This window comes from Chiloscyllium punctatum, chromosome 29, assembly GCF_047496795.1.
Source record: "Chiloscyllium punctatum isolate Juve2018m chromosome 29, sChiPun1.3, whole genome shotgun sequence".
Taxonomy (NCBI): Eukaryota; Metazoa; Chordata; class Chondrichthyes; order Orectolobiformes; family Hemiscylliidae; genus Chiloscyllium; species Chiloscyllium punctatum.
The window spans coordinates 63,117,541-63,133,063 of NC_092767.1; the positions used below are offsets into that span (position 1 = coordinate 63,117,541).

At 51.2% G+C, this 15,523-nt stretch overlaps 1 protein-coding gene across 5 annotated transcripts in view; it reads left to right on the top strand.

Annotated features, from left to right (window-relative positions):
• LOC140454472 (spectrin beta chain, non-erythrocytic 1-like) overlaps positions 1-15,523 on the top strand; it is a 274,811-nt gene that overhangs the window by 96,781 nt on the left and 162,507 nt on the right. For all 5 annotated transcript variants that reach the window (XM_072549239.1, XM_072549238.1, XM_072549237.1 and 2 more), the window contains 4 exons: positions 3,040-3,155; positions 4,059-4,171; positions 7,545-7,732; positions 10,470-10,587. In XM_072549239.1, coding sequence (XP_072405340.1) covers positions 3,040-3,155; positions 4,059-4,171; positions 7,545-7,732; positions 10,470-10,587 — 535 coding nt within the window. The remainder of the gene's footprint in view (positions 1-3,039; positions 3,156-4,058; positions 4,172-7,544; positions 7,733-10,469; positions 10,588-15,523) is intronic.

A 15,523-nucleotide genomic window follows, 5' to 3' on the forward strand; every position in this document is an offset into this window, starting at 1 on the left:
CTGTAAGGGCTAGGAAAGTTGGTATTTTTTACACTTTTGGTAGAGGGTGAGGAATAATGGGGGCAGATGGTGTCGCAGTTCAGTACAAAAGACCAATGGGGCTGTTAACGGCTGTGGAAGACACAAAGATGTAAAATGGGTGTAACTCAAGGTGTGGAAGGGAGGGAATACATGCTGTCTACGAAGAACAAAGAAAACAATTCATGGCTTTGAAGAAACAGCCATCAGCTGTGATTAAATGGCGGAGTGGACTCAACGGGCTGAATGGTCTTGCTTCCACTCCATGTCTTATAGTCTTATGGCTTTAGGTAGAGGGGAAGAGAATGTTTTGTAAAGTAGTGGCACAGAAAGGGTTAACGCTGGAGCCTGTGTTAAGCTACACCCAACCTGACGATGACATGGAATCAAAAGCTACATCCACAGATTAGCTCTCCGTGTTCCTGACAACACCTAACTTAGCAGGTCCCAGGGCAGAGTTGGACACCAGATCCCAATAACCAGGGAGTGGGACTCGCTGTGTTTGGGTTGGTTTGGGGAGGGGGAGTTTTGCAGGTTTTGAGGTCCTCTTTGTTAGGGTGAAGGGAACAGAGCTGATTGTCTGGGTGAGGAACAGCCCACACGGCCATGATTTCTGTCTCTATCACTTCCGAATGTAGACATTTCAAACAAGCTGTCTCAATATGGAATGATGCACTATTGGAGCAGATGGAACTTGTGCCCAAGCCTTCTGGCTCAGAGGTACGGATACTACCACTGAACCTTAAGAGCCCTTGACGTACAAATGTACCATGGACCTGATTACTACCATGCAAATAAAGGACATCTTGTTTAAGATGAGAGCTTTTTCTCGCCAAGGTTCGCTGGCGAATCTCGATCAGTGTAAACCAAATAGGTTCCTAAGCCAGAGCAAGGAAGGCGATTAGCTCTTTTTAACCAAAGTTCACCTCACTATCTTTCTCTTCCAATCTTTCCTTCTCCCTTGGTATTCACAAAGGAGAAGGACATGATGGATGGTGAGTCTCAGGGGAGGTATGCTGATATTCTTGGGCATGTCGATATAAAGAAGGAAATATTGGGTGTTTTAAAAAGCAGTAAGATTCAACACATCACCAAGACCTGATGGGATCAAACCCAGAATACTGAGGGAGGCCAGTGAAGAAATTGCTGCGGCCTTGTGGGAAATCTTTGTGTCTTTAGTCACAGGAGCGATCCCAGTGTACTGGAGAAGAGCTCACCTTGTTTCTTTGTTTAAGAAGGGCAACAAGGCTATTCTGGGAAATTACAGGCCACTGAGCCTTCTATCAGTGGTATGAAACTTACTGGAGAAGATTCTTAGGGATAGGATTTACTCACATTTGGAAAAATAAGGACTGGTTAGTGATAGGCAACATGTACGAGGAAGATTGTGTCTCATAAACTTCATTGAGTTTTTTAGGAAGCGACAAGGATGATAGATGAGGGTAGGGTAGTAGATATTGTCTACATGGACCTTAGCAAAGCCTTTGACAAGGCCTCTCATGGCAGGCTGGTTCACAAGCTGAAGTGACATGGAAACAGAAGTGAGCTGGTAAGATGGATACAGAGCTGGCTGGTGGTTAGTGCCTGGAATGTGCGGCCGGATACAATAGCAGTACTTAAGAGGCATTTTCACAGACATAGGCAGCGAATAGAGAGGTACACACACTGCGTCAAGGCAAAAGATGTTTATTTTAGTAAGGCATCATGTGTCTTGGTAGACTGAAGGGCCTGTTCCAGCTCTGCTCTGTTCGTTGTTCTTCTGTGTTCTTTGTTCTCTCCATTTCCCACTCTCTCCTTTAACCTTCTTCCTTTGCTTGTCTTTCTCTCTGCCCCTCATTCCTTCTCCTTACTGCTCCTTCTCTCTGTCTAGTTTTCCCCCTCTCTGCTCTCCCATCTTTCTCTCTCTCTATCTGTTAACCAGCACATGGGTGAGCAGAGCTCCTGATCCTGTGAGGTATGCAATGGAGCAAGGCCGATCAGCTTGGCATTGAGAATAGGCATGGTGCCTGGTTTGACAGCCCTGTTTACAGCAGAGTTTTGTGTCTCCCCAGGGGAATGCTGGGTAGGCCGTATCCCCTCAGGGGGCATGCGGCGTTTCCCTTCACATGGCATAGTTAGTGTCTCCATAAGGGCACAGGTTGCTGGTTCAGGCTTTCAACAGCCCTTAAGTGTCTTTACAGCATTTCATTTTGTTTTTCACAATATTGAGTATTGTTAACAAGCCCACAATTTAGTGAGTCTTGAGAAGCTCAGGTTGAGGTTCTGGATGTAGGTTTGCTCACTGAGCTGGAAGTACATTTCCAGACGTTTTGTTTACCATATTAGGTAACATCTTCAGTGGGCCTCCAGACGGCTTCATCCTACATCCAAACCCAGTATCTATTGCCCATCCCTTGTTGCCCCTTGAGAAGTTGGGGGGTGAGCCACTGCAGTCCACCTGCTGTGGGTAGACCCACAATGCCCTCACGGAGGAAATGTCAAGATTTTGACCCAGAAACACTGAAGGAACGGCAATATATTTCCAGGTCAGGATGGTGAGTGTCTTGGAGAGGAACTTGCAGGGGGTGGGGTGTTCCCATGTGTCTGCTGCCCTTGTCCATCTAGATGGAACTGATTGTGGGTTTGGAAAGTGCTGTCTGAGGATCTTTGGTGAATTTCTTGTAGATGGTACGCCCTGCTGCTACTGAGCGTCGGTGGTGGAGGGAGTGGATGTTGAAAGTGGTGGATGGGGTGCCAGTCAAGTGGAATCTGGGAGGTACTGTTGAAGGGACAGATGGAGATGTGAGGAACACTGCTCACTGAGATGCATGTTTGTCAGGAATATCACAGAGTCAGGCTTTGACCAGCTCCTGACCCTGTGCTCTCCACCAGACCAATGCCCCTGCCCTGTCCTGAGGCACTGTGAGGAACCACTGAACCAATATATGGCCAAAGTGACCACAGCCAGAGCCAAGGTCACTCAGAGGTCTCGGTGTTTTATCCCTTGTGGTGTAATCATTTGGATATTTGCCATTTTTTCAGGAGTGACCTCATTGACTTCGCCAAACTGCAGAAATCCAACACGACCTTTAACCTCCAGCAAGCGTTTAATGTGGCTGAGCAGCAGCTGGGCGTGGCCAAGCTCCTGGACCCCGAAGGTAGAACCATGAGCCTCTTCGTGTCAGAGGGCATCCTGGGACATTACCCTGCCATTTGCTGGTTTCAGCCCGGTGGGAAATTGGCACCACAAGGGATTGTGTTTACTCCATTTGATGTCACACAGCAGAGCTCCTGACTGTCCAGTGACCATCAAGGCTGTCGCTGATGTATACAATCTCATCCCTGTCTTGGGAATATTGGATGGTGAATGTATACAGGGAGCTTTACTCTGTAGCTAATTCCATGCTTTCCCTGTCCTGGGAGTGTTTGATGGGTGATAGTGTGGAGGGAGCTTCACTCTGTATCTAACTGTGCTGTTCCTGTCCTGGGAGTGTTTAATGGGAACAGTGTACAGGGAGCATCAGTCTGTATCTAACTCTGTGCTATACCTATCCTGGGAGTGTTTGATGGGAACAGTGAAGAGGGAGCTTTACTCTGGATCTAACCCTGTGCTGTCCCTGTCCTGGGAGTATTTGATGGGGACAGTGTAGAGGGGGGTTTACTCTGTATCTAACCCTGTGTTGTCCCTGTCTTGGGAGTGTTTGATGGGAACAGTGTAGGGGGAGTTTTACTCTATATCTAACCCTGTGCTGTCCCTGTCCTGGGAGTGTTTGATGGGGACAGTGTAGAGGGGGTTTGCTCTGTATCTGACCCCGTGCTGTCCCTGTCCTGGGAGTATTTGATGGGGAACAGTGTAGAGGGAGCTTTACTCTGTATCTAACCCCATGCTGTCCCTGTCCTGAGAGTATTTGATGGGGAACAGTGTAGAGGGAGCTTTACTCTGTATCTAACCCCACGCTGTCCCTGTCCTGGGAGTATTTGATGGGAACAGTGTACAGAGTTGTTGTGGTTTTGTATAACCCTGCATATCTGATGTTGGAAATGTTGAACCATTCTGCTAGATGTGAACGTGGAGAATCCCGATGAGAAGTCTATTGTCACCTATGTGGTCTCCTATTACCATTACTTCTCCAAGATGAAGGCCCTTGCAGTGGAAGGGAAGAGGATTGGAAAGGTAAGAGATAACTTTGTGATAAAACAAGGTAGGCCAAAGGGTTATTTATTGAATCTTTATTTTATTTTTCTGTATTCCTTTCATGTGATGTAGCCTGATTGACTGGGTTAGCGTTTATTTTCAAACCCTAATTGTCCAGAGAACAGTTAGGATTCAGTCCCATTGCTGTGGGTCTGGAGTCATGTGTAGGCCAGACAAGGTAAGGATGGCAGATTTCCCTCCCTGCTGAAGGACATTACTGAATAAGTTGGGGGGTTGTGACATCTCAATGTATCTCATGACGCCTCTTTGTCTGTCAACTGTATCTCTATGTGTACCTTGCTATCTCATTATCTGTCACTGTATCCCATGCCTGTATCCTACTGCCTGTCTCCCACTGTCCCTCGCTGTCCCTCGCTGTCGCTCGCTGTCCCTCACTTTCCTGCACTGTCCCCCACTGTCCCCCACTATCCCTCACTGTCCCACACTGTCCCTCATTGTCTCCCACTGTCCCTCACTGTCCCTCACTGTCTCCCACTGTCCCTCACTGTCCCACACTGTACCTCACTGTCTCCCACTGTCCCTCACTTTCCTGCACTGTCCCTCACTGTCTCCCACTGTCCCACACTGTACCTCATTGTCTCCCACTGTCCCTCGCTGTCTCCCACTGTCCCTCACTGTCACCCACTGTCCCTCACTGTCCCTCACTGTCCCTCACTGTCACCCATTGTCCCTCACTGTCCCTCACTGTCCCTCACTGTCACCCATTGTCCCTCACTGTCTCCCACTGTCCCTCACTGTCCCTCACTGTCCCTCACTGTCTCCCACTGTCTCCCACTGTCCCTCACTGTCCCTCACTGTCACCCATTGTCCCTCACTGTCTCCCACTGTCTCCCACTGTCTCTCACTGTCCCTCACTGTCCCTCACTGTCCCTCACTGTCTCCCACTGTCCCTCACTGTCACCCACTGTCCCTCACTGTCCCTCACTGTCCCTCACTGTCCCTCACTGTCACCCATTGTCCCTCACTGTCCCTCACTGTCACCCATTGTCCCTCACTGTCTCCCACTGTCTCCCACTGTCCCTCACTGTCCCTCACTGTCCCTCACTGTCCCTCACTGTCACCCATTGTCCCTCACTGTCCCTCACTGTCACCCATTGTCCCTCACTGTCTCCCACTGTCTCCCACTGTCCCTCACTGTCACCCACTGTCCCTCACTGTCTCCCACTGTCCCTCACTGTCACCCACTGTCCCTCACTGTCCCTCACTGTCCCTCACTGTCCCTCACTGTCACCCATTGTCCCTCACTGTCCCTCACTGTCACCCATTGTCCCTCACTGTCTCCCACTGTCTCCCACTGTGCCACACTGTGACCCACTGTCACCCATTGTCCCTCACTGTCACCCACTGTCACCCACTGTCACCCACTGTCACCCACTGTCCCTCACTGTCTCTCACTGTCCCTCACTGTCACCCACTGTCCCTCACTGTCTCCCACTGTCCCTCGCTGTCACCCACTGTCACCCTACTGTCCCTCACTAACTCGCACTGTCCCTCGCTGTCACCCACTGTCCCTTGCTGCCCCTCGCTGTCCCTCACGTTCTCTCGCTGTCACCCACTGTCCCTCGCTGTCTCCCACTGTCCCTCCATATCTCCCACTGTCCCTCCCTGTCTTTCACTGTCCCTCCCTGTCTCACATTGTCCCTTACCGTCCCTCACTGTCCTTTACCGTCCCTCACTGTCCCTCACTGTTACCCACTGTCTCCCACTGTCTCCTACTGTCCCTTGCTGTCACCCGATGCCCTTCGCTGTCTCTTGCTGCCCCTCGCTGCCCCTCACTGCCCCTCGCTGCCCCTCACTGCCCCTCACTGTCTCTCGCTGCCCCTCGCTGCCCCTCGCTGCCCCTCACTGTCTCTCGCTGCCCCTCGCTGTCTCTCGCTGCTCCTGGCTGTCTCTCACTTCCCCTCGCTGCCCCTCGCTGCCCCTCACTGTCTCTCGCTGCCCCTCGCTGTCTGTTCCTCGTTGTCCCTCGTTGTCCCTCGCTGCCCCTCGCTGTCCTTCGCTGCCTCTCGATGCCCCTCGCTGTCTGTCTCTCGCTGCCCCTCGCTACCCCTCGCTGCCCCTCGCTGCCCCTCGCTGCCTCTCGCTGCCTCTCGCTGTCTGTCTCTCGCTGCCCCTCGCTACCCCTCGCTGCCCCTCGCTGCCTCTCGCTGCCTCTCGCTGTCTGTCTCTCGCTACCCCTCGCTACCCCTCGCTGCCCCTCGATGCCCCTCGCTGTCTGTCCCTCACTGCCCCTCGCTACCCCTCGCTGCCCCTCGCTGCCTCTCGCTGTCTCTCGCTGCCTCTCGCTGTCTGTCTCTCGCTGTCCCTCGCTGCCCCTCGCTGTCTCTCGCTGCCCCTCTCTGTCCCTCTCTGCCTCTCGCTGCCCCTTGCTGTCTGTCTCTTGCTGTCTCTCGCTGTCTCTCGCTGCCCCTGCTGTCTCTCGCTGTCCCTCACTGCCCCTCGCTGCCCCTCGCTGCCTCTCGCTGCCTTTCGTTGTCCCTTGTTGTCCCTCGTTGTCCCTCGTTGTCCCTCGTTGTCCCTCGTTGTCTCTCGTTGTCTCTCGCTGTCCCTCGCTGTCCCTCGCTGCCCTCCACTGTGTCTCACTGTCCTCCACTGTCTCTCACTGTCACTCATTGCCTACCATTATCCCTCACTATCTATGACTAGCCTTGACTCTCTCTCACAGTCTTGTAGAATCATAGAATCCTTACATTGTGGATGCAGGCCATTCAGCCCATCGAGTCCACTTTGACTCTCCGAAGAACATCTCCCCCAGACTCAGCCCCCTACCCTATCCCTGAAACCCTGCATTCCCCATGGCTAACCCACGTACCTGTACATCCCCGGACACTATGGGTAATTCCCCATGGCTAATCCACCTAACCTCTACATCTTTGGACTGTGGTAGGGAACCAGAGCACCCGGAGTAAACCCATGCAGGCACGTGGAGAATGTGCAAGCTCTCCCTGTACGTGTTCCTCTGCCTGTCTGTATCTAACCCCGTGCTGTCCCTGCCCTGGAAGTGTTTGGGAACGATGTAGAAAACCAAGGTGCTCCTTCTAACCAGCCCACCTGGACACTCAGCTGTTCCCCACATCCTCCTAACATCTGCTTGTGGATTGGGCCATCCTGTAACTCACCTGCCCTGGTGAAAGTTTCGTGATTGGATATTCTTTGTGGCTCAAATCCGCTCCCCTGTTTCTGTCTCTTTCTGCCTTTCGACCTCTCTTTGTTGCACTCCCCCTCAAATCCGTCCTTCTGTGTCTCTCTCCCTCCTCCCCCCCCCCCCCCCCCCACCCTCCACCACCTCTCTCTTTCTCTTTCTTTCTCTCTCTCTCTCTTTCCCCGCCAGGTCCTGGACAAGGTACTGGAGATTGAACAGATTATCTCGAGATATGAAACGTTGGCATCTGAGCTGCTGGAATGGATTGAGCAAACCATCGCTCTGATCAGCAATCAACGATTCGCAAACTCATTAACTGGTGTTCAACAGCAACTACAAGCCTTCACGAACTACTGCACTGTGGAGAAACCTCTAAAGTAGGCATTGAATGTGAGGCAAATGTGGGCAGCATGGTGGCTCAGTGGTTAGCACTGCTGCCTCACAGCGCCAGGGACCCGGGTTCAATTCCCACCTCAGGCAACTGTCTGTGTGGAGTTTGTACATTCGCCCCGTGTCTGCACGGGTTGCCTCCCACAGTCCAAAAATGTGCAGGTCAGGTGGATTGGCCATGCTAAATTGCCCATAGTGTTAGGTGCATTAATCAGAGGGAAACAGGTCTGGGTGGGTTACTCTTCGGGGGGTCGGTGTGGACTGGTTGGGCTGAAGGGTCTGTTTCCACACTGTAAGTAAGTAATCTAATCAAATACACTTACTGGGTCCCTTCATAGGTACAGACGATCTGACTGTGTGTGCAGAGTATATCTGTTAGTGACAATAGAGAGAATGTTTCTTTATATGTTCAGACTGTTATTGATTAGAATCCCCATCTATTGCCCATCCCTAGTTGTCTTTGAGAAGGTGGTAGTGAGAAGTCGAGAATGTGGTGCTGGAAAAGCACAGCAGGTCAGGTAGCATCCGAGGAACAGGAGAATCGACGTTTCAGGCAAAAGCCCTTTTTGAACCACCGGTGTCCACACATTGTAGGTAGAGCCTCAGTGCCCTTACATGAAGAGTTCCAAGATTTTGACCTCGTGACAGTGGAAGGAACGGTGATATATTTCCAAGTCAGGGTGGTGAGTGGCTTGGAGGGACACTTGGAAGTGGCTGTGTTCCCAAGTATCTACTGCCCTTATCCTTTTAAGGGGTGGAGATTGTGGGTTTGGAAGATATTGTCAAAGGAGCCTTAATTTCTGCATCTCTTGGAATGTACACACTGCTGCCACTGAGTATTATTGGTGGAGGGAGTGGAAGTTTGTGGATGTGGTGCCAATCAAGCGAGGGCTGCATTGTCCTGGATGGTTTTGAGTTTGTGTGTTGTTGAAGCTGCCCCCATCGACCCTCCGAAGAGCATCCCATCCAGACCCACCTCCCGACTCTATCCTTGTAACTTTGCATTCCTCATGGCCAATCCACCTAACCTGTACATCTTTGGACTGTGAGATGAAATCAGAGCATCCAGAGGAAACCCATACTGACTTGGGGAGAATGTGCAAACTCCAAACAGTTGCCCAAGGCTGGATTCGAACCCAGGTACCTGGCGCTGTGAGGCAGTAGTGCTAACCACTGAGCCACCGTACTGCCCTTTAAAACTCTCATTCCCTGCCCGAGATGGCAGACAGGCTTTGGGGAGTCAGGAGGGAAATTAGTCACCACAGTATTCCTTGCCTCTGACCTGCTGTTGTAGACACTGTGCTTATGTTGATTGTCCAGTTCAGTTTCTGGTCAATGATAATCCTCAGGAAGTTGAAAGTGGGGAATTTGTTATGATCCCAACTGATGGTACTGTCGGACCAATCATATCCCAGAGTGAAAGCCAGCTTGATGGGCGATACGTGTCACTTCCAGCTTTGTTTACTATGGGGTTCAAATCACTGAGCATATTCACAAGAGGCTCCCAGTGTACTTTGAACAAAGAACATAAAAGTGTATTCCACAGAAGAAAACAATATTAGACAATATAAGAACTGTTTGAAATGATCTAATTACAAATATCAGAGAGAAAGATCCAATCTTTCACCCCAATAACAACCCCACAGAAACCCGAACCTCGTTGAGTGGTCAACTCGGTGTCCATGCTGAAGCTTTTTGTTCAGCTATCACGGTCAAAAATCAGTCCCTTTTTGGCAAATTAGTACATTCATCCTGCCTTTGGCCGGGTCGCCAACCTCTGATCCGAGTCTTCCCCCTGACCCCGTCCCAGGCCGCGATGGGAATTGAACCGTGTCCCGAGTCTTGGGCTCACCAGTGGTGATGCTGTCCCTACCTCCCCTTGCACTGTGACCAGGCGATCAGAATTGGTGCCATTTCCTGGACAATCGGTGGCCTTTTAGTCAATGAGATTCCAGCCAAGGTAATGGGTTCTTGGTTTGCAACCTGAATGCCCTGCCTTGTAACCCTGCCTCAGAGCCAGGACTGATTCCAGGTTCTAATGCCCCAGCTCAGAACCGACCATATCCCTATCTTAGCAGTGGTCTGAGATGAAGCCACACTGCTCGTAATATTTGTTCCTGAGATGGTACACAAACCTGCATTGTAGCTAAGATTCTGTACTAACCTCCCTGACATCCCAGTCTCAGCTTGTCTGCTGCTGTAATCCTCGCCTGTCGCCTCCAAATTATTGGAACACATCCCTGGCTGCTCTCTCGCATCGTGACCATCATAAACTCAGGGCTTTCCAAACCTCCGCTCCCTGTGTCTTACTCACAGTGAGATCTGTTCCACGGTGCTCCACTTTGACCAGTGTTGGATTCCTGTCAGACAACACATTGAATTTGAAATCCACTTCTCGTTTATCCAAACCCACCCTGTCTCTGCAGCCCCATGTCCCTCTGAGACATCCCCCAATTCAGGACACATGCTCATTCTGAAGGCTTCACCATTGGAGGCCGCGATTTCCTGTCCCGAGCTTTGGAACCCCGACTCTCAATCTCTCCGACCTCCTGACTTTTCAGACAAGCATCAAACCCTGCCCCTCTGCCAAAACGTTTGGACACCCTGCCTAGGAGCTCTTCAGGTGACTCGGTGTCAGACTGCAATTTAATGTCAAGTGCCTTGGCATGTTACATTGTGTAAAAGGTGCAACATCAATGAGAGTTCTTGTTGATTTTCTTTCAGGTTTGAGGAGAAGGGGAATCTGGAGGTTCTGCTCTTCACCATCCAGAGTAAACTTCGAGCGAACAACCAAAAGCTCTACGTACCCCGTGAAGGCAAACTGATCTCTGACATCAACAGGGTGAGTGATCACTGATGACACTCAGTTGCCTTTTCACAGGATTGACTGAGCAAGGGCTCACTGACTTGATCCACGTTTCCCACAGTAACACAGGGGGTGTCCCTGTCACTGTTACCCACAGTAACACACGGGGTATCCCTGTCACTATTACTCACAGTAACACACGGGGTGTCCCTATCCCTGTTACTCACAGTAACACAGGGGGTGTCCCTGTCACTGTTACCCACAGTAACACACGGGGTATCCCTGTCACTATTACTCACAGTAACACACGGGGTGTCCCTATCCCTGTTACTCACAGTAACACACGGGGTGTCCCTGTCACTGTTACCCACAGTAACACACGGGGTGTCCCTGTCCCTGTTACCCACAGTAACACACGGGGTGACCCTATCCCTATTACTCACAGTAACACACGGGGTGTCTCTATCACTGTTACCCACAGTAACACACGGGGTGTCCCTATCCCTGTTACCCACAGTAACACACTGGGTGTCCCTATCCCTGTTACCCACAGTAACACACGGGGTGTCCCTGTCCCTGCTACCCACAGTAACACACGGGGTGTCCCTATCCCTGTTACCCACAGTAACACACGGGAAGTCCCTATCCCTGTTACTCACAGTAAAACACGGGGTGTCCCTGTCCCTGTTACCCACAGTAACACACGGGGTGTCCCTATCCCTGTTACCCACAGTAACACACGGGTGTCCCTGTCCCTGTTACCCACAGTAACACACGGGGTGTCCCTATTCCTGTTACCCACAGTAACACACTGGGTGTCCCTATCCCTGTTACCCACAGTAACACACTGGGTGTCCCTGTCCCTGTTACTCAAAGTAACACACGGGGTGTCCCTATCCCTGTTACTCACAGTAACACACGGGGTGACCCTGTCCCTGTTACCCACAGTAACACACGGGTGTCCCTGTCACTGTTACCCACAGTAACACAATGGCTGTCCCTATACATGTTATCCAGAGTAACACACTGTTCCTATCCCTGTTACCCACAGTAACACACGGGGTGACCCTGTCCCTGTTACCCACAGTAACACACGGGTGTCCCTGTCACTGTTACCCACAGTAACACAATGGCTGTCCCTATACATGTTATCCAGAGTAACACACTGTTCCTATCCCTGTTACCCACAGTAACACACGGGGTGTCCCTATCCCTGTTACTCACAGTAACACACGGGGTGACCCTGTCCCTGTTACCCACAGTAACACACGGGTGTCCCTGTCACTGTTACCCACAGTAACACAATGGCTGTCCCTATACATGTTATCCAGAGTAACACACTGTTCCTATCCCTGTTACCCACAGTAACACACGGGGTGACCCTGTCCCTGTTACCCACAGTAACACACGGGTGTCCCTGTCACTGTTACCCACAGTAACACAATGGCTGTCCCTATACATGTTATCCAGAGTAACACACTGTTCCTATCCCTGTTACCCACAGTAACACACGGGGTGTCCCTATCCCTGTTACTCAAAGTAACACACGGGGTGTCCCTATCCCTGTTACCCACAGTAGCACATTGGGTGACCCTGTCCCTGTTACCCACAGTAACACACGGGTGTCCCTGTCACTGTTACCCACAGTAACACAATGGCTGTCCCTATACGTGTTATCCAGAGTAACACACTGTTCCTATCCCTGTTACCCACAGTAACGCACGGGGTGACCCTGTCACCATTCCCCACAGTAACACACGGGGTGTCTCTGTCACCATTCCCCACAGTAACACACGGGGTGACCCTGTCCCTGATACCCACAGTAACACATGGGGTGTCCCTGTCACTGTTACCCACAGTAACACAATGGCTGTCCCTATACGTGTTATCCAGAGTAACACACTGTTCCTATCCCTGTTACCCACAGTAACACACGTGGTGTCCCTGTCATCATTCCCCACAGTAACACACGGGGTGTCTCTGTCACCATTCCCCACAGTAACACACGGGGTGACCCTGTCCCTGATACCCACAGTAACACACGGGGTGTCCCTGTCACTGTTACCCACAGTAACACACGGGGTGACCCTGTCCCTGTTACTCACAGTAACACACGGGGTCTCCCTATCCCTGTTACCCACAGTAACACACGGGGTGACCCTGTCCCTGTTACCCACAGTAACACACGGGTGTCCCTGTCACTGTTACCCACAGTAACACAATGGCTGTCCCTATACGTGTTATCCAGAGTAACACACTGTTCCTATCCCTGTTACCCACAGTAACGCACGGGGTGACCCTGTCCCTGTTACCCACAGTAACACAATGGCTGTCCCTATACGTGTTATCCAGAGTAACACACTGTTCCTATCCCTGTTACCCACAGTAACACACGTGGTGTCCCTGTCACCATTCCCCACAGTAACACACAGGGTGTCCCTATCCCTGATACCCACAGTAACACACGGGGTGTCCCTGTCACTGTTACCCACAGTAACACACGGGGTGACCCTGTCCCTATTACCCACAGTAACACACGGGGTGTCCCTATCCCTATTACCCACAGTAACACACGGGGTGACCCTGTCCCTGTTACCCACAGTAACACACGTGGTGTCCCTGTCACCATTCCCCACAGTAACACACGGGGTGTCCCTGTCACCATTCCCCACAGTAACACAGGGTGTCCCTATCCCTGTTACCCACAGTAACACACGGGGTGTCCCTATCCCTGTTACTCAAAGTAACACACGGGGTGTCCCTATCCCTGTTACCCACAGTAGCACATTGGGTGACCCTGTCCCTGTTACCCACAGTAACACACGGGTGTCCCTGTCACTGTTACCCACAGTAACACAATGGCTGTCCCTATACGTGTTATCCAGAGTAACACACTGTTCCTATCCCTGTTACCCACAGTAACGCACGGGGTGACCCTGTCACCATTCCCCACAGTAACACACGGGGTGTCTCTGTCACCATTCCCCACAGTAACACACGGGGTGACCCTGTCCCTGATACCCACAGTAACACATGGGGTGTCCCTGTCACTGTTACCCACAGTAACACAATGGCTGTCCCTATACGTGTTATCCAGAGTAACACACTGTTCCTATCCCTGTTACCCACAGTAACACACGTGGTGTCCCTGTCATCATTCCCCACAGTAACACACGGGGTGTCTCTGTCACCATTCCCCACAGTAACACACGGGGTGACCCTGTCCCTGATACCCACAGTAACACACGGGGTGTCCCTGTCACTGTTACCCACAGTAACACACGGGGTGACCCTGTCCCTGTTACTCACAGTAACACACGGGGTCTCCCTATCCCTGTTACCCACAGTAACACACGGGGTGACCCTGTCCCTGTTACCCACAGTAACACACGGGTGTCCCTGTCACTGTTACCCACAGTAACACAATGGCTGTCCCTATACGTGTTATCCAGAGTAACACACTGTTCCTATCCCTGTTACCCACAGTAACGCACGGGGTGACCCTGTCCCTGTTACCCACAGTAACACAATGGCTGTCCCTATACGTGTTATCCAGAGTAACACACTGTTCCTATCCCTGTTACCCACAGTAACACACGTGGTGTCCCTGTCACCATTCCCCACAGTAACACACAGGGTGTCCCTATCCCTGATACCCACAGTAACACACGGGGTGTCCCTGTCACTGTTACCCACAGTAACACACGGGGTGACCCTGTCCCTATTACCCACAGTAACACACGGGGTGTCCCTATCCCTATTACCCACAGTAACACACGGGGTGACCCTGTCCCTGTTACCCACAGTAACACACGGGTGTCCCTGTCACTGTTACCCACAGTAACACACGGGGTGTCCCTGTCACCATTCCCCACAGTAACACAGGGTGTCCCTATCCCTGTTACCCACAGTAACACATGGGGTGTCCCTGTCACTGTTACTAACAGTAACACACGGGGTTTCCCTTTCCCTGTTACCCACAGTAACACACGGGGGGGTTGTTCCTGTCACTATTACCCACAGTAACACAATGGCTGTCCCTATACCTGTTATCCAGAGTAACACACATGTCCCTGTCACTGTTCCCCACAGTTACACACGGGGTGTCCCTTTCCCTGTTATCCACAGTAACACAATGGCTGTCCCTATACCTGTTATCCAGAGTAACACACATGTCCCTGTCACTGTTCCCCACAGTTACACACGGGGTGTCCCTATCCCTGTTATCAAATTTTAGAAGATGGCTGACTGTAGACCCCACTGTGCTTGTGAATGATGTTTGTTCTGTTGAGTTTATGACAGTGTTTTCGAGGCCACTAGTGTCATTCACCGTATTGACGGATGAAAGACTGTGCAAGGTTTAATTTAGTTTATCCGAATTTTATTCAGAACTAAATTCAAATTCTCCCCTGAATGGAGTTCACAGCAGTTCCGGAAGCAGTCTCCTCACTGTTAGGGTTTTGTTTCTGAATTTCCAAACCAGCAGAGTCTGCTCCAAAATCTGCTGGTGATGAGAACTGAGAGTGTTTCAGGTCTTGATCTGTGAGAATTTGAGCAGATTATCACTCTCCCTCGGTCCATCGCACTGTCTCTCTCTCTCTCTCTCTCTCCCCCCCCCACCTCTCTCTCTCTCCCTCCCTATTTCTCTCTCTCTCCCTATCTCTGTCTCTCTCTCCCTATCGCTCTCTCTTCCCCAACCTCCTCTCCCTTTCGCGTGCTCTCTCTCTCTCTCTGTCTCTCTCTCACACACACACACTTTCTTTCTCTATCTTTCTCTCACTGTCCCTCTCTCTCTCTCTCATTGTGTTTGTTATTTTCTCTCACTGCCTCTTACTGTCTCTCTCATTGTTTCTCTCACGCTCAGTGTTTATCACCCTTACTGTTCTCTCTTGTCACTCTGTCTCTCTGTCTCTCTGTTTCTCTGTCTCTCTGTCTCTCTCTCTCTCACTTTCACTGTGGCTGGCTCTTTCAC